The 17,189-nt window shown below is 55.7% G+C and overlaps 9 protein-coding genes and 2 non-coding genes across 11 annotated transcripts; 7 read left to right on the forward strand and 4 right to left on the reverse strand.

Moving 5' to 3' along the window:
• Positions 1-206: 206 nt before the first annotated feature.
• LAESUDRAFT_531980 (glycosyltransferase family 4 protein) lies at positions 207-2,424 on the forward strand. The gene is made up of 10 exons (XM_040902839.1): positions 207-464; positions 518-608; positions 658-1,025; positions 1,081-1,196; positions 1,245-1,352; positions 1,403-1,509; positions 1,576-1,744; positions 1,803-1,983; positions 2,042-2,189; positions 2,245-2,424. The coding sequence occupies exons 1-10, from the start codon at positions 436-438 to the stop codon at positions 2,362-2,364; spliced, it is 1,437 nt and encodes a 478-aa protein (XP_040758400.1). The 5' UTR covers positions 207-435; the 3' UTR covers positions 2,365-2,424.
• LAESUDRAFT_t97 lies at positions 267-351 on the reverse strand. The gene has a single exon. It is a non-coding gene; the product is annotated as a tRNA-Val (tRNA).
• A 414-nt stretch (positions 2,425-2,838) lies between the features above and the next one.
• Positions 2,839-4,980, forward strand: LAESUDRAFT_665647 (cytosine-purine permease; the record flags this gene model as incomplete). The annotated part of the gene is made up of 12 exons (XM_040905203.1): positions 2,839-2,999; positions 3,054-3,143; positions 3,200-3,283; positions 3,338-3,361; positions 3,415-3,474; positions 3,531-3,690; positions 3,746-3,777; positions 3,842-4,048; positions 4,106-4,151; positions 4,201-4,478; positions 4,539-4,600; positions 4,652-4,980. 12 exons carry the CDS (start codon positions 2,839-2,841, stop codon positions 4,978-4,980), a joined length of 1,533 nt encoding a protein of 510 aa, XP_040758401.1.
• Positions 4,981-5,274: 294 nt separating this feature from the next.
• Positions 5,275-6,592, forward strand: LAESUDRAFT_732076 (DER1-domain-containing protein). The gene is made up of 5 exons (XM_040910163.1): positions 5,275-5,594; positions 5,666-5,699; positions 5,759-5,798; positions 5,850-5,940; positions 6,008-6,592. Exons 1-5 carry the CDS (start codon positions 5,442-5,444, stop codon positions 6,443-6,445), a joined length of 756 nt encoding a protein of 251 aa, XP_040758402.1. The 5' UTR covers positions 5,275-5,441; the 3' UTR covers positions 6,446-6,592.
• A 135-nt stretch (positions 6,593-6,727) lies between these two features.
• LAESUDRAFT_t96 lies at positions 6,728-6,807 on the forward strand. Its single transcript has one exon. It is a non-coding gene; the product is annotated as a tRNA-Val (tRNA).
• An 84-nt stretch (positions 6,808-6,891) lies between these two features.
• On the forward strand, positions 6,892-9,210 carry LAESUDRAFT_708629 (uncharacterized protein). The gene is made up of 5 exons (XM_040906693.1): positions 6,892-7,159; positions 7,214-7,300; positions 7,356-7,434; positions 7,494-8,671; positions 8,730-9,210. Exons 1-5 carry the CDS (start codon positions 7,008-7,010, stop codon positions 8,896-8,898), a joined length of 1,665 nt encoding a protein of 554 aa, XP_040758403.1. The 5' UTR covers positions 6,892-7,007; the 3' UTR covers positions 8,899-9,210.
• On the reverse strand, positions 8,893-10,330 carry LAESUDRAFT_732078 (TPR-like protein). Its single transcript, XM_040910164.1, has 8 exons — positions 10,154-10,330; positions 9,971-10,089; positions 9,836-9,914; positions 9,703-9,777; positions 9,588-9,651; positions 9,465-9,532; positions 9,329-9,411; positions 8,893-9,267 (listed from the first exon to the last, which is right to left on the reverse strand). Exons 1-8 carry the CDS (start codon positions 10,311-10,313, stop codon positions 9,181-9,183), a joined length of 735 nt encoding a protein of 244 aa, XP_040758404.1. The 5' UTR covers positions 10,314-10,330; the 3' UTR covers positions 8,893-9,180.
• A 109-nt stretch (positions 10,331-10,439) lies between these two features.
• Positions 10,440-12,194, forward strand: LAESUDRAFT_732080 (uncharacterized protein). The gene is made up of 3 exons (XM_040910165.1): positions 10,440-10,959; positions 11,042-11,297; positions 11,361-12,194. Exons 1-3 carry the CDS (start codon positions 10,604-10,606, stop codon positions 11,754-11,756), a joined length of 1,008 nt encoding a protein of 335 aa, XP_040758405.1. The 5' UTR covers positions 10,440-10,603; the 3' UTR covers positions 11,757-12,194.
• Positions 12,144-12,968, reverse strand: LAESUDRAFT_630024 (P-loop containing nucleoside triphosphate hydrolase protein; the record flags this gene model as incomplete). Its single annotated transcript, XM_040903382.1, has 5 exons — positions 12,144-12,403; positions 12,463-12,487; positions 12,543-12,624; positions 12,705-12,859; positions 12,918-12,968. Coding segments are annotated over 5 exons (573 nt in total), but the record flags the coding sequence as incomplete, so codon positions are not given.
• Positions 12,969-13,126: 158 nt separating this feature from the next.
• On the forward strand, positions 13,127-15,233 carry LAESUDRAFT_532227 (uncharacterized protein). The gene is made up of 6 exons (XM_040902840.1): positions 13,127-13,180; positions 13,253-13,354; positions 13,408-13,421; positions 13,482-13,682; positions 13,740-14,275; positions 14,329-15,233. Exons 2-6 carry the CDS (start codon positions 13,309-13,311, stop codon positions 14,894-14,896), a joined length of 1,365 nt encoding a protein of 454 aa, XP_040758407.1. The 5' UTR covers positions 13,127-13,180; positions 13,253-13,308; the 3' UTR covers positions 14,897-15,233.
• Positions 15,233-16,918, reverse strand: LAESUDRAFT_532294 (uncharacterized protein). Its single transcript, XM_040902841.1, has 3 exons — positions 16,733-16,918; positions 16,412-16,603; positions 15,233-16,316 (listed from the first exon to the last, which is right to left on the reverse strand). Exons 2-3 carry the CDS (start codon positions 16,439-16,441, stop codon positions 15,570-15,572), a joined length of 777 nt encoding a protein of 258 aa, XP_040758408.1. The 5' UTR covers positions 16,442-16,603; positions 16,733-16,918; the 3' UTR covers positions 15,233-15,569.
• Positions 16,919-17,189: the final 271 nt, after the last annotated feature.

The raw sequence follows: 17,189 nt of genomic DNA on the forward strand, positions 1-17,189 counted from the left end.
AGAGGCACGTAGATGAGCTCTGCTTCCATTTGCATTGGACTTATCTTGGATACCCCTCATCGTGTAATTTATATTGCAATTGTTCATAGGAATGGAGACTAACCGACCATATCCGAACAAAGCAGACATTGTCGCCGCGTTTTCGTGGTGGCGTAAGGTGCGACGTTGCTCGCGCCTCTGCGAGTCATTGTTCCTCGTGTGCTGTACGCAACTTCGCTCTCGTTGACGTTGAGATCATCAGCGAATAGTTTCTCGAAGATAAAAAATGGTTCAGTCCGGGTTCGAACCGGGGACCTCCTGTGAACCCACACTGTGTGAGACAGACGTGATAACCAACTACACCACTGAACCTCACAGTTTTCACGAGTCGAATAAATATGTCCTAATATCATTGTTCACGTCTACATTTACCGGTTACACTCTGTCGGTCAATGTATGCATGTCATGGATTCGTTCGTCGTCGGGTAACTCACTCATCAATGCGCTGAATACAAAAATCTCATACAAGACCATATAGAATGGTCTGTGATTTCTTCCACCCGGACGTGGGAGGCGTTGAGAATCACATTTACATGCTCAGTGCCAATCTGATCCGAAGAGGACACAAGGTGACCACTTTGGATAATGTCTTTTCTACGTTCAATCAACAATGCCTAGGTAGTGGTCATAACCCATAGCCATCCGCCGGACCGTGTTGGTATCCGCTGGCTATTGCCTGCGATCAAGGTCTACTATTTGCCGTTCCCGACCATAGCATCTTCGGCCACCTTGCCCAACTACTTCACGTTCCTGCCGTATCTGCGCACCATTGTGTTAAGAGAGGGTATTCAATTGATCCATGCTCATGCCAGCCTCTCGTCCCTCGGACAGGAAGGCATACTGCATGCTCATCTTATGGGCGTTCGCACCGTCTTTACGGACCACAGCCTATTCGGCTTCGACGATGCCGCTAGCATCCTCACTAACAAGCTCTTGGAAGGTGCACTGCGGAATGTCGACGCAGTTATCTGTGTATCTCACACGGGGTGATTCCTTTCTTGTGGACCGTTTGTGAGGATGCTGACTTGGTACGATTTCAAGACGCGAAAATACCGTCCTTAGAGCCAGGCTCGTTCCACACACAGCCTATGTGATTCCAAACGCCATAGTGGCCGATCAATTTAAGCCTGCTGGAAGCATGCATCCGATTGACACAGGTAATTTCTCTCTCTCTATCAGTGCACCGAACCTAACACTTGTTTCAGTCACGATCGTGGTCATTTCTCGACTCGCCTATCGGAAGGGTATAGACCTCCTGGTTGCCACGGCGCCACGAATATGTGCTTATTTCCCAAATGTCAACTTCGTCGTAGGTGCGGCCAGTACTCTGAGTCTGAGTGTTTGCTTGCTAATAGCACAAAAGGAGGAGATGGACCAAAGTTGATTGACATTCTTCAGATGAGGGAAAAGCACATGTTGCAGGATAGGATCGAGATGCTCGGCCCCGTGCGACATAGTGACGTGCGAAACGTGAGCGACTCTACTCAAGTCTTACGCGATGCGAAGGCATATGGCTGATTGTTTTGTTCGTCATAGGTTCTCGTGCGAGGTTCCATATTCATGAATACATCGCTTACAGAATCGTTTGGCATCGCTATTCTCGAAGCAGCATGCGCTGGTCTCTATGTCGTCTCCACCCGCGTGGGAGGCGTTCCAGAGATATTACCTGAAGATATGATCTCGTTCGCGAATCCCGAAGAAGATGGTGAGTACTTCTCATGAGGTGATATAACTACTCTCACGCGTCAATGCAATGATTGCAGATGTTGTCCGAGCGATATCCGAAGCGATCAAGATCGTCTCTGCAGGGCGTCATGATCCGTTGAAGGCGCACGAGCGGATCAGAGGGTTCTACGACTGGAAGGAAATTACAGGGCGAACCGAGACAGTGTACAAGAATGTCTTGGGGTCAGAGCCGCGAGACTTTTGGACGCGCATGTACCGGTGGGGTCGATCGCATTGTCGCTTGCGAATGTCCCTGACGTAGTTCAACATTACACAGGACATTGGAGCTTGGACCATTTTCTGGACTCATTTTCGCAACAATCATGATTGTCGACTGTCTGTTCTTCCTATTCCTTGAATGGTGGATGCCGAGGAGTCATATAGACAAAGTCTATATGCATTGGGATCAGAGCAGGTTTGCACAGGTGCGTTGCGTCGATTTTTACCAATCCATGTCCTTTTGTCATGACGTTTCTCTAGTTGGTGCAGGGCCACGAGGATCGCCTTGGCCTCCAAGACACCTCTGCGCTAAGCGCAGCTGATGGATCGTCATCATCCTCCCACAGCGCTGCAGATAGCAAGTCGGCGAGCCGTAAATGAGGCAGGCCACGACTGCGCCACTGTGCAGAATCTGTAATCATGTCTTGACATGAGCTATTTCTGGAGCCGGCGCTTTCTCTTATCTTAATCACCCGTATCTTTGTATAACTGTGGCCGCTTCACGTTATGCTCGGGCTCACGTTATGCTCGGGCTCTTCCCGGATCATTGCGTTCTTGGTCATATTACTGCAACGGCGGCAGAAACATCTCTCAAAATGCTCCGGCCGCCAAACTGCCGACATCTGCTTACCTGAATGAATCATATCCGCCCGCCAACGCATCGTGAGCGGTGGTTATATCCAAACCCATCAGTGTCTTGACCTGGCGGATCCAGCCTAGATGGCGACATCGAAGCTGCACCACCATACTGCCATCAAACAATCGCTATCTGTATTCTCCACGTGATGGTTCGATGTCTGGGATCCGGACTATAAATTTGACTACAGCTTGACCTTCTTCTTGTATCTGGAAATGATGGACCCTCTGGCGACAATAGAGTCAATCGACGATGACAAGAAGTCTAGCATCGTTCTCGAGGATCCTGGAGAGCACGTAACGCTCACGCGACCATGGACTCAGAGGCTTTTTGATAAAGTGACTTTCGTCTTCACCCGCTGGGGTATCGAGACCAATGGGTGAGTGTGGTCGCAGCAGAATCACGCGACAACCGTCATAACTTCCTTGACCAGGATCGATCCGATTCCGCCAGCCCAACGAACCGATACCAGACTGTATCAGATGTTCTTCGTGTGGTTCTCAGCCAACATGAATGTCCTCTCGTAAGTGATCAGTCAGCCTCCCTCTCGAAGCAGGCTTCTGAGAAGCGTGTATGAAGCTTCGGTACAGGATCGTCGGGGCCAGCTTTCTATGGCCTTAGCCTCCGTCAATCGTTGATAACTCTACTGGTTGTCGATCTCATGTAAGTCACAAGATGTGTGTGCATAATGCTGCCTGACTGAGGTATCCTCCGAAGATCTTGTGCTGTACCGGCTTACTTGTGAGTAGCTCATAAGTCCGTTTCGTAAGACTTCCAGTGACATATCTTTAAAGTGCAATATTTGGACCTAAGCTTGGCATGCGATCCATGGTTCAAGCTCGTTACACTTGGGGGTATGTTGACATCACATGCCGTAAGGGCGTCTGCGCTCCCTAATACAGGCTCTTAGATACTTTGGGGCCATGCTACCAAGTGCTTTGAACGTATTTTCGATGGAAGGCTTTCTCGTCCTCGACTGCATCATTGGAGGGCAGATGCTAGCCAGTGTCTCTGACGGGCATTTGAACGACACGCTTGGTATTGTCATTATTGGTCTCATATCCCTAGCCGTGAGCCATCGTATTTTCTGCGTGCCGTATGCATCACTGAGCGATATTGGCACAGGTGACCTTCTTCGGCTACAGGGTTATTCACTGGTATGCCTTCGGCGTTTTCAATTGGCATAATGTGGAATCTATTCACACGTGGCTGATCACATAGGTATGAGAGTATAGCCTGGATACCCAACGTGATCGCATTCATCATCATGCTGGGAATCGGAGGCAAGCATCTGGTCGACGCTCCCGCCTCAGGACCTGTCTCCCCAGCGATGGTGATTACCTATGGTACGACGGTGGCCTCGAGTGTCATCAGTTGGTGCACGATGACGCCTGACTATGGCGTGTACCATATCCCGAACGCTTCTAGGTGCGTTTTACAGCATTTATTCGGCCGGATCGATTTTCTAACCATCAGGATCCTCAGATTCCGGATCTTCGCATACACCTATCTCGGGTTCTTCATCGCGAGCGTGAGGGCGCTTCATGTTAATTCATAGTCTGATGTTCAACGTAGGCCAGATTGTGTCGCACATGCTTGGCGCCGCCTTCGCTGCCTCTGCGCTATCAGATCCCACTTGGGAGACAGGCTTCGCCAATGGTAACAGCGTTGGTGGTCTCGTTGAGGCAGTACTGTCACCTGCAGGCAACTTCGGCAAGTTCGTCACGGTGTTGGTCGCGCTTTCCATTCCTAGTGCCTGCGCTCCGACGATGTATACATTCGCATCGAGTTTGATGAGTATCAGCTATTACTTCGCGAAGGTGCCGAGGTATATCTTTGCAATCATCTCTGCGGCAATGTCAGTGCGTTCAATTGACACGGGCAAGTTGGGAACGTTGACTGACTTATGTGGGACCAGCCTCATTCCCGTCGCCATCGTCGGTGCCACCCGTTTCTACGCTACGTTCACTGATGTCCTTAGTATGTGGCCCCTCAGTTGTGAAACCAGTGGTCCTATTGATCTATGCACAGGCATTATCGGCTACTGGAGCATCGTGCATGGAGTCATGGTTCTAGTCGAGCACTTTCTGTTCCGCAAGGTCAACTTTGCAGCATACAATTTGGAAGACTGGAACCGTCCACGTCGACTTACGCCCGGGATTGCAGCCATGTCCACATTCCTCTGCGCATTCGGCATCATCATCCCGTGCATGAATCAGGCATGGTACGTCGGTCCTATTGCGAAGGCCGGTAGTGGGGATATTGGCATCATTGTGGGTAGCTGTGTAGTGTGCATTTTATATCCTGTGTTGAGATCTGTGGAGAGAATGTTCTCGAAGGAGACGAAGACGGTGGCGTAGAGGCGTAGCTTGTACTACCTCTTTATTGCGGTAGATTCAAGTTTGTTGGATTCCGAGTGCAGTCTCGCATTTCTTCCTTATGTTTTCACTGATAGCGATCGCTTTCTGGAATGGTTTGGAGGTTTAATAAGCCTTATCTCCAATGATAGCGTATGAAAGCTATAATCCGCTAGTGTTTCCCCGCACACACACCGACGGCCGCTGCGCAGATCGCTATCTCACCTAGAGAGCCACGGCTCACGTGGATGGATCTGAGATCGACGCCCAGGGATTGGTACACGTTGCCTTTGCTATGTTTTGTCTGCACCATTCGTGAACTTTCGAACCTCATTCAGTCATAACAACCTCTGTATAAACTAGTCTTCAACCGAACATCTTCTCCGACATCGTCCTTGCTTGGTTGATATATACTTGCTCAAGTCATTCCGTTCTCTTGAGTCTCAACTACAATCCAGAATACCATGGCCGAACTCTGGAATGAGATCCGTAAAATTCCTTCAGTAACCCGCTTTCTATGCGGGTCGTCTCTGTTAGTGACAGTCCCTGTCATGCTCGAGATTGTATCCCCATATAGCATCGTCTTCGTGAAGGAGCTGGTGACGAGACATTACCAGGTGCGTGCCCGATACGGCGCCGGTACTCATGTGGCATTCACATCTTACATTCTGAGCGTATGCGGTTGTAGGTCTGGCGAGTGTTCACGAGCTTCTTCCTTGGAAGTGAGTAGTCGGGCTTGTGAAAGGAAAGCGTACATCAATGCTGAGGCAATTCTAACCAGGTTCGGGCATCAACTACATCTTCGACTTCGTGATGCTCTAGTGCGTATGTGTACCATTTGTGTAATGTTTTTGCATAACGATCTTTCACAGCCGAAATTCCAGCCAACTTGAGACAGCATACTATGCACGCCGTTCCGCGGATTACGCGTGGCAGCTCCTACTAGCGGGGGCTTCCATTCTGGTGAGTGCACTGCTTTTCGTTGAATATACATACCCTCTCGTCTCTCCTCACTCACCCACTCCACCAGGTCCTCAACATTCCTCTCCATTCTTTCGTACACACCCGCCCGCTGCTCCTTGCGCTTACCTACCTCTCCTCGCGCCTTGCCCCTCCCGGCTCGCAGACTTCGCTCTTCGGGCTCATCTCCTTCCCGGTCGTCTACCTCCCCTTTGCACTTATCCTCCTCGACCTTTTGATGGGTGGGCGCGCTGCGGCCGTTCAGAGTATCTCTGGCGCCATCGTTGGTCACCTGTGGTGGTGGGGCGTGTGGGACACTGGTGTCCTCCGCCGGGTGGGAACTGCGCCCGCGTGGATGAAGGCCCTGGTAGGTGATGGTGGAGGGCCAGCGACGGGTGGTGCTGGTAGTACGGGAGGAGTGCACGTTGTGCCACCGAGGCGTCTGAGAGAGGAGGCACAGACTTCTGGTCATCGCTGGGGCACCGGGAACAGGCTGGGAGATAGCTGATGGAATTCATTTATGCCATGTTGATGTATGTATGTAGGCTATAGAACAGGAAACTCGCATTTTAGTGCTACAACTTCTAGCACTAGTAGCTGCATTAAAATGCGAGTTTCCTCTCCTGAAGTATAGTAATAACTGTCTCATCCCCAGACATTCTCAGAGCTGTCTGCAGTGGCTTCACTACTTTCAGCAACCTTGCCACAGCTGAGTTTGAGCCTCACCACATCTCGAGTCTGGAATGTCAGGCAAATGGGACTAGTAATATCGTAAAGCTAACTATTGTTGGGTTCAGTGGTGTAGTGGTTATCACGCCTGTCTTACAAAGTGGTCACAGGCGGTCGTCGGTTCGATCCCGGCCTGAACCAACGTTTTGCGGGTGGCATTAATATGGTTACGTAAGCCAACGTTATTGCTTTGGTGGCGCTACATAACCACCCCATCCAGAGATACTTACAGCTGCGCCGCCGAGACCACTACGGTGCGCCCTTTCTATCTCATCCTTTCTTTTTTCCCCTGCACCCCTCTCTTCCGCCTTCATACTTTCACGACTGGACGACTTGAGATTATGGCCCCGCCGGACGACACGCAATTGGAGGACGATGTTGTCGTACAACCCATCACTGTGCCGGATACGGGCGATGCTGGCGAGAGCGGCAAGCTGAAGATGATTGTCCAGTTGCTCAAGAAATGCCTCGGAGTGAAGGATATTGCCTCGATGTGAGTCCATGGAGCGTGTTGCACGCCTGGATGGATGCTCATCGTTGTGTTCAGGCGGTTGTCACTGCCAGCATCACTGCTAGAGCCCATTCCAAACCTGGAATACTGGCACTATCTCGACCGCCCAGATCTGTTCGCGGCGTATGTGCTCTCCTCATCTGCGCCCATCGGTAGTCTAACATGCGCCATTCGCCAGCATTAACGATTCTGACGATCCCTTCGAGCGCATGCTTGCAGTCCTGCGGTTCGCCTTCTCGAAAGACCTCAAGTTCATCGTGCGTGTCCGATGCACATGCGCGTGATTCTCTTGGCACTCACACTCCCCCCCTCGCAGCGCGGCAAGGTATGCAAGCCATACAACTCTGTCCTTGGCGAGCACTTTCGTTCGCATTGGGATGTAATACCCGTCTCGTACCCGTCCGATCCCCTCCAGCCGCCCATACAACACCTCTTCCTCACGCCTGCCGCGGCCGAGTCCGATTACTCCCTTGCGCCCGCGTCCCCGCGCAACTCCCGCCTCTGCGTGTCCGAAACAGCGAGCATCAGCGGGCGGAGCATAAAGAGCGGGCGGAGCGTCATCAGTGCGCTCAGCGTCGGCATGTCCACCCCGGGCAAGAGCACGCCCGCGACATCGCCAAGCCTTGGCAGCTCGAGCCTTGAGGGTGACATGTCAAACCTCAACCTCGCGGACGACGCGTCTAGTCGGACCGAGCTCGTTGAGGCAGATGATGTGCCTAACGCGGCTGGGCGTCCACGCGTGAGGATTGCGTTCCTCACGGAGCAGGTGTCGCACCATCCACCGATCTCCGCGTACTATGCGCGCTGCCCAAGCCGCAATGTCGAGCTCATGGGCGTCGACCAGATTTCGGCGAAGGTGTCCGGCACCGCGCTGCGCATTGTGCCCGGCTCGTACAATAAGGGCCTTTTCGTGAAGCTCACCGGCGGGCCCGGCGAGGGCGAGACGTATCGCATCACACACCCGATCGGCGCAGTGAATGGCATGTTCCGTGGCAGCTTCTACATCACGATGGGCGAGGCGACGATTATCGAGTGCTCAGGTGGCGCGGACGACGACGACGACGAACGGCTGCGCGCGGTGATCGAGTACAAGGAGGAGTCATGGCTAGGCAAGGCGCATTTCCTCGTCGAGGGCGTGATCCACACCTACGACCCGCGTGGAAGCGCGCACCAGGAGTGGACGCGCGTGAAGCATGTCCCACGCGAACGCGTGCTCGCGACACTCGATGGCTCGTGGAAGCATCGCATCCGCTGGAGGCGCGCGAATGCGGCGAGCAACGAGCCCGCGACGCTCCTCGACCTGTCGACGCTCCACGTCATCCCAAAGGCGGTGCGGCCGCTTGAGAAGCAGCTGCCCGACGAAAGCAGGAAGCTATGGGACAATGTGACGACGCGGCTGCTTGCGAAGGAGTATGGCGAGGCGACGAGGCACAAGCAGGCTATTGAGCAGCGACAGCGGGACGAGGCCGCGGAGAGGAAGCAGAAGGGCATACAGTGAGTCTCCGGCTACGACTTGTTCTCCTGGTTGAAGCGAACTGATTTATCCCTTCAGATTTGTGCCGAGATACTTTGAGAACGACATCGATTCCGGGATACCCACATTAACTGCAGAAGGCCACAGGGCCCTGGAAGAGGAGCTAAAGGAGGACATTGTATACCCGCTGGAAGGCATGGAGCCAGCAGAGTCCCAAGACATGAATACATCATCTACTACCCTATAGCCAGCACCGTTGAATGCACGACCCCACGCACCCTGGTATTACACGATCTCACGCATATCGCCATGCTTTCACGCCTTCCTATCTCGTTACTTACGCGTTAATACATCTTTGCAAGGACGCTTGATAATCTGGATTAAATAGCAATACCTTATGACAAAGCTGTGGCCTTGGCGTGCTCACTCGGTTCTCCCTCCTGGAGACACATTCTGCTCCGAGGAACTTGATCCCACGGAAGATGAGGGTGAGGCTGAAGTAGGAAAGATACGGTCCGCCGATGCGGCCTTATGAGTCACTCTTGGATTCCTTTTGCTCCTTCGCCAGCTCCTCTTCTGCCGCTTTCATCTTCTGGCCGAGGATCTTTGCGCTGACCTGTACTCAATCGCATCGTGAGTCATGATGCCGACAGACTTTTCAAACTAGCTGGACCCACATTTCGGATGTGCACGTCAGCACGCTCGACGCCGTACGTCTTGCTGCGTTTGTAGTATTTGAGTGCCTCTTCCAGACGGCCGCCTAACATAGATTCAGCTTCAAATTACACGCGGATATGAAGTCGTTGGACGTACAGGATTCAAGGACTGCGGCGAGATTGAACGCAATCTCAGCGTCATCTGGTGCGAGTGATGCTGCGACGCTGTGGAGGAAGTCAGATACACCTGAGTAGACGAGGTGCAGGGAAGGACGCGCACCTGAGATGGTGCAAGGCAAGGTCAGGACGGCTAACGGGCGAGATGATATATGCGCTTGCAATGTCTGTCCCAGAGTTAGCAGGTAGTTGGTAAAGACAAGCGCGAACGAACGTACTCATGTGCGCGTCCGTGCTTGATGGCTGTAACGCGATCGATTCCTTCCACACTGCAATGGCATCGTCGTACTCCTCTGGGGCGCTCCATTAGCCTCCTCTGCGCATATATAGGTGAGGATGGTGCAGGCTCACTGAGGTGGTAGTGTGTGACACCGAGGTTGAATAGTGAGCTTGCGGTACGCTTGATCTCGACGCTGCGCTGATAAAGAGCCTGGAAGGTCGTGCTGTAAGTCATAGAGCGTTGGGAAAAAAGAGGAGAACGCCTACCTTAGCGGCCTGCACGTCGCCATCCTCCAGCTTCTGCGTGCCCTCTTCGAGGCATTGCAGAGCCTCTGCTTCTGCTGGGTCGGTGGTTGTTGAGTGAGCTGTTGTGGAGCTCGCCCATCCTACCATAATCAAAGAAACTGAATTCAGCTTTGGTCCGCTAGAAGTTACTGGCAAAGGACTTACGCCTGTATGAAATTCGTGCTCCCTCTTGTCGCGTGTGGACGGACGTCTTGCTTGCACATCCTCTCAGCGAGGAAAGCAGCCTATGCTGCGCGGCGGGCGCTGCCGTCGCAGCGCCGCTCCTGATAGCTTGTCTAAAGAACGGTTTCGCAACAGAGAACATGGTGGTATTGGCAAAAGGGACCTCACACTATAGACGAGACGCGACTGGCGTAAGTACATGACGGCGCACGTGACCTCGATCCGCCTCACGGTGGCGTTCCTCTCCTCGAGGCTCGCGCGTATCCTGGCCTCCGCACCCTCCTGCATGTCCTCACTGCGCTCTTGAGCTTGATCTTTCAGGTTCTGCGCAGGGTAGGGTGCTAATATTTTGACTTTACTGGATCGAAACACGGGGCGCACACAGCCTCGAAGTAGTCGCAACATTTCGCAGACGAGCAGCAATTGCCCTCGATGCCACTCATCACCGTCTCCCTCGACGCCTTCCTCGCTGCGTCCATCGCAATCGGCGTTTCCTCGCTCTACCTCATCCGGCGCAATCAGCCACCATCACCGCCGCACACGCCCTACCGCGCCGCCCTCACCCTCCTCGTCCTCCTCCACACGCTTTACATCCTCTACACTGTCCTCCTCCGCTGGCCGCCCAACCTGTTTTCAGCGTTGCACCTTCCACTCACCGCACCCACTGAGGGCATCCGACACATGATTCTAACGCGCGGGGGACTCCCAGCGGGCGCGCAACTGCCCAAGCCGCTCGAGGCGCTCCTCGCGCGGCTCGCGTCCTTCGAGATGCGCACACTCTATGTCAGGTTCTTGCTCGCGTCCTCTCTATTGAACACACTCCGTTCATACTGACTTAAATACTGCATCGCTCGCTGCTCGCTCGTGCAGATTTGGCCAGGAAGTGGTCCAAAACTGTGAACACTGCAAGACGTTCGACGAGTACGCGCTTTTCGCAGTCTCCAACGCACTGCTCGATTACATCCGTGAGGCGGTCGTGCTCGGCCTGCTCACCGCGAACGGGAGCGGCCGTGAGCGCTGGCGCACACACGCCGTCGGCGCGCTTGTCTGCGCCGCGGTGCTCGAGGGGTACTTCATCGCGGCTGCACCCGTTCAGATCCCTCGAAATGGCGCGGGTGTCTTCATGGTGCGCTTTCTGCTCGTGAAGATCACGCTAGAGCCTGTCTCCTTATGCTCAAGCGTTGCTCAGTGGCACGACAACTTCTGGGCAATCCGCCACCTGCTCTTTCTCCTCCTCCCGCTCCTCACGCACTCCCTGCCCGGAGCGCGGCCACGTCCAGCGCCGCTCGCCGAGGCACGCACAACGCTCGAGCAGACGATGGCACGCCTCGCGGTGCTGCGTTACACGCATGGCGCAGTGATGCGCGATCCCGTGCTGCGCGCGGCCGCGAGCGAGTGGTGGGAGCGCCAGCGCGTCGAAGGCGAGTGGGCGCGGGCGGATGAGGGCGTGAGGCGCGTCGCGGATAGGCTTGGGAGGAGCTTTGCTGAGGCGGGTGCAGGTGGGAGTGGGGAAGGAAGGTTGAAGGTGATGGCGAGAGAGGTGGTGGCGAGGTTGGTCGCGGGGATGACGGCGGCTCCGCCATAGAGATGTGTGTTCGCTGGAGACTGTACGCTGGAGACCCGGAAGTGGAGGCATGTGCTGTACGAAACGCACCAAGCAAGCATGTAGACCATTAGTACAACTACAGACATCCGTATACCAGTACACAAAAGATCGTCAGAACGGTGCGGGGTCGCTACGCATTGATAATGGATTGGATAAGTAATTGCAAGGAGAACGCGACCCTGTGGTTCACGGACGGGAGCGCCACGACTGCTGATCGTCACTTCGCGTCCCAGAATTGTTATCATAGTCATACTGCTGACCGTACGACCTTCCTCGAGAGCCATAGCCCCGACTTCCTCCAGTCGATGAGGCACGTGCGGAGTAGACCCTGGATCCATTATAACCTTGCCCACGGTACCCACCACCTCTGCGAGAATTAGCATGAAAACCACCCCTTGGCGCATATTGATTACGCTCCCCCGCCTCTGGGGGCGGGGCATCGCGCACGCGCCGGAGGATGGCCAGCACGTCCTCGCGCGCATACTCCGGCGCGGGGTGGTCGGCGGGGCGGAGCGCGAGTAGGCGCTGGTGGCCCTCATGCGGCGCGGGCGCGCGGAACTGCGAGGAGAAGCGGGCCAGGACGGAGAGCCCCACTTCTGGGGTCTTTATCGTGGGGTGGTCCGCGCCTGTGTGAATAAGAAGATGCGCCTACGAGCGAGACCATAGAAGAGGTGGGAAAGCTTACGATGGCGTAGGCGTTCGGCGCATACCTTGGGTAAAGATGTAGCGAGCTGATACGGCATGGCGGGCGCGGGGAGCACTCACCTCGTACGGCGTGTCGAACACGAGCACCCACACCTGCGTCCCGGGGAACTCGCGTGCGATGTTGATCCACGTCGCGCGCTGCCTACGAGGCATCAGCTCTTTCAGGCGCAGCGTTCGCACCACCCAAAGCACATCCACAACAATCAAAGTAATGTGACGCACCGTTCGTCAAAGTTCGTCCGGTCGATACATACAGAGAGCCCTTCGACGAGGGTTCGCCGCGCGAGCTCCTCGACCGCGTGACGATCGCCGAGGTCGTCCTGGTTGCAGCGCCGGAAGTGCGGGAGATGCGCCTCGAGGGCCTGCGCAAAGGTGGACTGGTGCGATGAAGTACTTAGACGTGGGGAACGCGCAGGAGGGTCGCGTCGTGTTCACCTTTCCGGAGCCGACGAGGCCCACAAGCAGCAAAACAACCTGCTGTGGTGAGATTTCAGCTTCGGGAGTGGTATCTGGCTGAGAACCTGGTGTTGGCAGGAGGTCGGACATGGTGATGGAGGAAGGAATAACTTGCAGCGCGCTTGAGCAGGATCGTGGTGGTCACGTGGGCGCAAGACACGCAGCTGGCCACAACCCAAGTTGCTGCAGAACCGCGAACTCGTCGCCAACCATCTCCTTCAGCGGCTTGCAGTCTTTGCGAGGTATCACAGTCATACTTCATATCAACGAAATGTAGCTCACTTGACAGTTCCCTCATATTTCTGGATTGTCAGGCGGTGACGCCACCGTTGCAGCGTACTTTGCAGAACAACTCCATAATCAGGACAAAATGGGATATCCACAAGAGAGCTTCATGTTCACCGTGGGGAAGCTAGGCGAGTCCGTCATATATCGCGATGCACCAGAGCGATTGACAACGTTCGCGCAGATGCCGGAATGGCTGTAAGCGTGCCTTCACCTGACTATCGTCAAGCCCTTACTCGCATACGTTCCGCCTCTTAGATCCTGCTTGGGGAGCGCGCCCACCTCATCGAGTTTCCCTCGCTGCTTCTCCCACCCGGCGCGACGACCGGGTCGATAGTCAACATATCGGTGCAGCGCAACGTTGCCGAGGAGAAGAAGCGCGACGCTGAGTTCTGGCAGTTGCAAGATGACATCCTGCAGACGTACGGCACCCGCTCCCCCCAGTCTCCAAAGCTCGAAGTACGTACCCATCTCACACCTGCACGCACACACACATCTACATGACATCACCTGCAGCTCCGGAACGTTACCCAAACATCCGTCACGCTCGAGTGGCCGCCCCTCCAGCTGGCCGCCGCCAAGCTCCGCTCTCTCGACATCTACCGCAACCGCCAACGGCTCGCAGCGATCCCTTCTCCCCTCACCAACACCTCCACCAAGCTCTCCGGCCTGCAAATCGACACCGAGTACACCTTCCAGCTCGTCCTGCGCACCTCCGCCGGCATCCACCCCTCGAACGTCCTCCACGTGCGCACGCACACCATGGCCGACACCTCCGGCATCTCCGTCTGCTTCGGCAACGTGCAGGACGCCGTGCTTCTCGAGAACGCCAAGATGGCCCTCCGCGAGATGGGCGCGTGCTGGAGCGAGAAGATCCAGATCGACACGACCCACTTCGTGTGCACGACTCCCGCCGCCACTCCCGGCGCCGCTGCCGCATCATCCCCCGGTGGCCTCTCTTCTGCGCCCGGCGTCGAGTACCAGAAGGCGCTGCAGCTCAGCATACCCGTCGTCCAGCCACACTGGGTCCTCGCGTGCCACTCTGCCAAAAAGTGCGTGTATTGTCTCCCTCACTCTACCCTATCCTGACCCAATCGACCTGCAGGATGGTGCCCATCCACCCATACTACCTCGGCGCAAACCCGCCCGCGCAGATCACCTTCACGCGGCCACAGTCCATGTCCCAAGCGAACCTCTCCCGCGGCTCGCCTGGCTCCCCATCCGCACAGCAGACGCGCACAGCGAACCGACAGTCGCTCCCCTCACAGCGCGTGTCGACGACATCTCCACCCGTGGCGGTGCCGAGATTCGAGCCCACACCCGAGGAGCACGACGTCGAGCAGCTCAGCGTGGAGCACGACGAGCACGCGCCCGGGCATGCGCGCAAGGGCACGATGAGCAAGGACTTCCGCTTCCCGCCGCCTGCGCCGCTGCCAGAGAACGAGGAGCAACCGGCTCAAGCGCCAACCCCGCCACAGGAGGAAAAGGCTCCCGTGCACGCTCAGGAGACCCCCGAGTCGGAAGAGGCGAGCCTTAATGCGGTGAGCGCTGTCGCGCCGTCGAGCGTGGAGGTGCCGCCGCCTCCACCTGTCGAGAAGGAAGTAGTGCACAGTCCGGTGCATGACTCGGCAGACGAAGATATTGGGGAGACGGAGGAGATTTCTCTGCAATGACGGTCGAGACTGCTGAAGCGCACTCGTCACCATCATTCCGCATCACTCTGGAGTGTGATCAGGCATTGCGAGGGACGATCCGCCAGAGCACAGCTGCCGTTGTATAGATGTATACCCATTCATTAGGCTTGTGCTCCTTGCTATCTTCACTGTGACTTAGGAGAGTAGGTACTGCAGAGCTAGCAGAAGTTGAATTGCGTCTGGGACAGTCTTGACAGCACCGTCCATATCAATTTCAACCAAACAACAGCATCAACGCGTACAGTACTTAGGAAGTGTGGCTATTCAGGCAACAACAAGTCTGTCTCTGTAGAATATACTTTCTCGTATCTCGTAAAGGGGGAAGCATGTAGGCAAACCAAGCAGTAGTAACGACAGGTCTACACCACGTCATGAGTCATCAGGTAAAGAAAAAGTGTCAAAGGCGTGGCGAAGGGACTATTAGCACAGCAGGGAGAAAGCAGGTCAGCACAGAAGGCGGATGGCAGGGGGGAAGTCATCGGCAGGATTAGCGACCCCGTAGTCGTAAGAGGTCCTTGGAGTCATATAGATGAGGGCATAGATACGAAGCAAACCAAATCGGAATGCCAGCAAACAGCGAACGGGCGCAGTGAGGTTAGGTCCGCGCGCCCGTAAGGGTTACTTACACGGTTTCTATCTTTTCGTCGCTCGTTCAGCGACGGGGGTGAGCAGCCGGCGGCGGGTCCGGCACCAGGTAGTGCACAGGACGCGAGTCGCCCATGCCAAAGCTGGCCTTGTGGCTCAACTGCGGGAGATGCCCGAATGAACGACGCAGATCCTCGCGGGAGTGCGATGCTCCTCTCGGGGTGCTTGCACCCGACCCACTCGACTCGTCGTCCGTGGCGATCACGCTCGCCTGGGGACTCAAGTTCGGCTCCGCCTGGTTGATGATCAGCGAAGGGCTGTACGACGGGACGGGCTTGCGGGTCGTCTGCCTCCGCACGGCGCGTCCGGTGGCGGGCGAGGTGGTCGGCGAGATAGGGCTCATATTAGGCGTGTAGGGCGTGTCGGTGGGGGAGGATCCGAACCCGCTATCGTAATGTGCACCAGGCGGGCTCGGCAGGCCGGAGTGTCCGCCTGTGCTCAGCTTTTCGAGCGCGATGGCACGGGAATCCTGCCCCGTCGAGGGCATCCGGCCGCGTCTGAACGAATCACTTGAAGTGTATGGCACAGGGATGTCTTCTGTGCTCCGCGGGTAGTGATCCACTTTAGTCTCTTCACTCATGGAGAAGCCGCCCTCATCCGATGCGCTCGCGCCAAGGATGGTGTCGTGGCCCGCACTGCTCGGCATACTGAACGCATCGGGCGACAATCCGGCATGTTTGTGGGTGATTGCTTGCATCCTCGACGCTGAGGACGATAGGCGCTTCGGCTTGAAGCTTGCGCTGGCGAGGACATTCTCTGCAGTCGAATCGTGGGATGAGAGCCCGTCCCATTTGCCGAGCGGCCTGGACCCGCGCGCGTCACCCTCGATCATTGAGCGGCGGCGCGAACGACTGGGCGTCTGTCGACTGACGCGCACATAGAGCAAGATGCCTAGGGCAACGAGTAGAACGAAGGCCACGCCACCGATCACACCGCCCACGATGGCACCCACATGCTTGTGTGAAGAGGTAGACACGGCTGCGGTGGTCACCGGGGTTGAAGTTGATGATGACATAGGCGTTGTTACAGTACTCGACGAGCCTGGAATTGAATTTGAGGTCGTCGCAGTCGATGTAATCGTCGAGGTGAGCGTCGTTTGATGACCGGACGATATGGAAAAACGAAGACGTGAGAAAGGAGAGATCGCGCTCGAAGAAGCTGCAGACGTACTCGATGAGGTTGCCGCGTTGGATGACGTATCAGACGAGAACGTCGACAAGATCGAGAGGGGAAGAGTTACAGCAGTACTGGATACAGAAGATGAGACACCGCTCAGCGGGGGCACCGCTGTAGTGCTAGCAGAAGTTGCACTGCTCAGCGGGGGGACCACTGTGGCACTGGCAGAAGCAGAAGTCGCACTGCTCAACGGAGGTACCAGTGTAGCACCGTCAGAGCTGGTGCTGCTTGCAACAGATAGAATTGAGCCCGGAAGTGTCACGAAATCCTCTCCGGAACCGCGGAGGCCCCAATTGCGCCTCAGAAGACCTGATAACATGGCGGTGCAGGGGTCAGTGGTGAATCACTCGCGGCGAGGGGTAGAGGGCATGGGTCGACGCTCAGGAAGATGAGCGTTGAGACTGACCTTGACAGCCGCGCGAACGGGCGGAGTTACTGCTGCAAACTCTCC

The sequence above is a fragment of the Laetiporus sulphureus genome (assembly GCF_001632365.1).
Source record: "Laetiporus sulphureus 93-53 unplaced genomic scaffold LAESUscaffold_76, whole genome shotgun sequence".
In the NCBI taxonomy this organism is placed as follows: Eukaryota; Fungi; Basidiomycota; class Agaricomycetes; order Polyporales; family Laetiporaceae; genus Laetiporus; species Laetiporus sulphureus.

Coding starts and splice junctions, on each gene's coding strand:
- LAESUDRAFT_732078 (XM_040910164.1), bottom strand. CDS start 10,313: ATGTTCTCTGTTGCGAAACCGTTCTTTAGACAAGCTATCAGGAGCGGC. Junction 9,915..9,970: donor GCGACGTGCAGGCCGCTAAG/GTAGGCGTTCTC, acceptor ACGACCTTCCAG/GCTCTTTATCAGCGCAGCGT. Junction 9,652..9,702: donor AAGCACGGACGCGCACATGA/GTACGTTCGTTC, acceptor ACTCTGGGACAG/ACATTGCAAGCGCATATATC.
- LAESUDRAFT_732076 (XM_040910163.1), top strand. CDS start 5,442: ATGGCCGAACTCTGGAATGAGATCCGTAAAATTCCTTCAGTAACCCGC. Junction 5,595..5,665: donor TGGTGACGAGACATTACCAG/GTGCGTGCCCGA, acceptor ATGCGGTTGTAG/GTCTGGCGAGTGTTCACGAG. Junction 5,941..6,007: donor TAGCGGGGGCTTCCATTCTG/GTGAGTGCACTG, acceptor CCACTCCACCAG/GTCCTCAACATTCCTCTCCA.
- LAESUDRAFT_708629 (XM_040906693.1), top strand. CDS start 7,008: ATGGCCCCGCCGGACGACACGCAATTGGAGGACGATGTTGTCGTACAA. Junction 7,301..7,355: donor CGCCCAGATCTGTTCGCGGC/GTATGTGCTCTC, acceptor GCCATTCGCCAG/CATTAACGATTCTGACGATC. Junction 8,672..8,729: donor AGGAAGCAGAAGGGCATACA/GTGAGTCTCCGG, acceptor TTATCCCTTCAG/ATTTGTGCCGAGATACTTTG.
- LAESUDRAFT_531980 (XM_040902839.1), top strand. CDS start 436: ATGCATGTCATGGATTCGTTCGTCGTCGG. Junction 1,197..1,244: donor CATGCATCCGATTGACACAG/GTAATTTCTCTC, acceptor CACTTGTTTCAG/TCACGATCGTGGTCATTTCT. Junction 1,984..2,041: donor TTTTGGACGCGCATGTACCG/GTGGGGTCGATC, acceptor AACATTACACAG/GACATTGGAGCTTGGACCAT.
- LAESUDRAFT_532294 (XM_040902841.1), bottom strand. CDS start 16,441: ATGTGCGCGTCAGTCGACAGACGCCCAGTC. Junction 16,317..16,411: donor CAGTCGACAGACGCCCAGTC/GTTCGCGCCGCC, acceptor TCGACTGCAGAG/AATGTCCTCGCCAGCGCAAG.
- LAESUDRAFT_732080 (XM_040910165.1), top strand. CDS start 10,604: ATGCCACTCATCACCGTCTCCCTCGACGCCTTCCTCGCTGCGTCCATC. Junction 10,960..11,041: donor ATGCGCACACTCTATGTCAG/GTTCTTGCTCGC, acceptor TCGCTCGTGCAG/ATTTGGCCAGGAAGTGGTCC. Junction 11,298..11,360: donor ATGGCGCGGGTGTCTTCATG/GTGCGCTTTCTG, acceptor AGCGTTGCTCAG/TGGCACGACAACTTCTGGGC.
- LAESUDRAFT_532227 (XM_040902840.1), top strand. CDS start 13,309: ATGGGATATCCACAAGAGAGCTTCATGTTCACCGTGGGGAAGCTAG. Junction 13,683..13,739: donor CCCAGTCTCCAAAGCTCGAA/GTACGTACCCAT, acceptor CATCACCTGCAG/CTCCGGAACGTTACCCAAAC. Junction 14,276..14,328: donor GCGTGCCACTCTGCCAAAAA/GTGCGTGTATTG, acceptor ATCGACCTGCAG/GATGGTGCCCATCCACCCAT.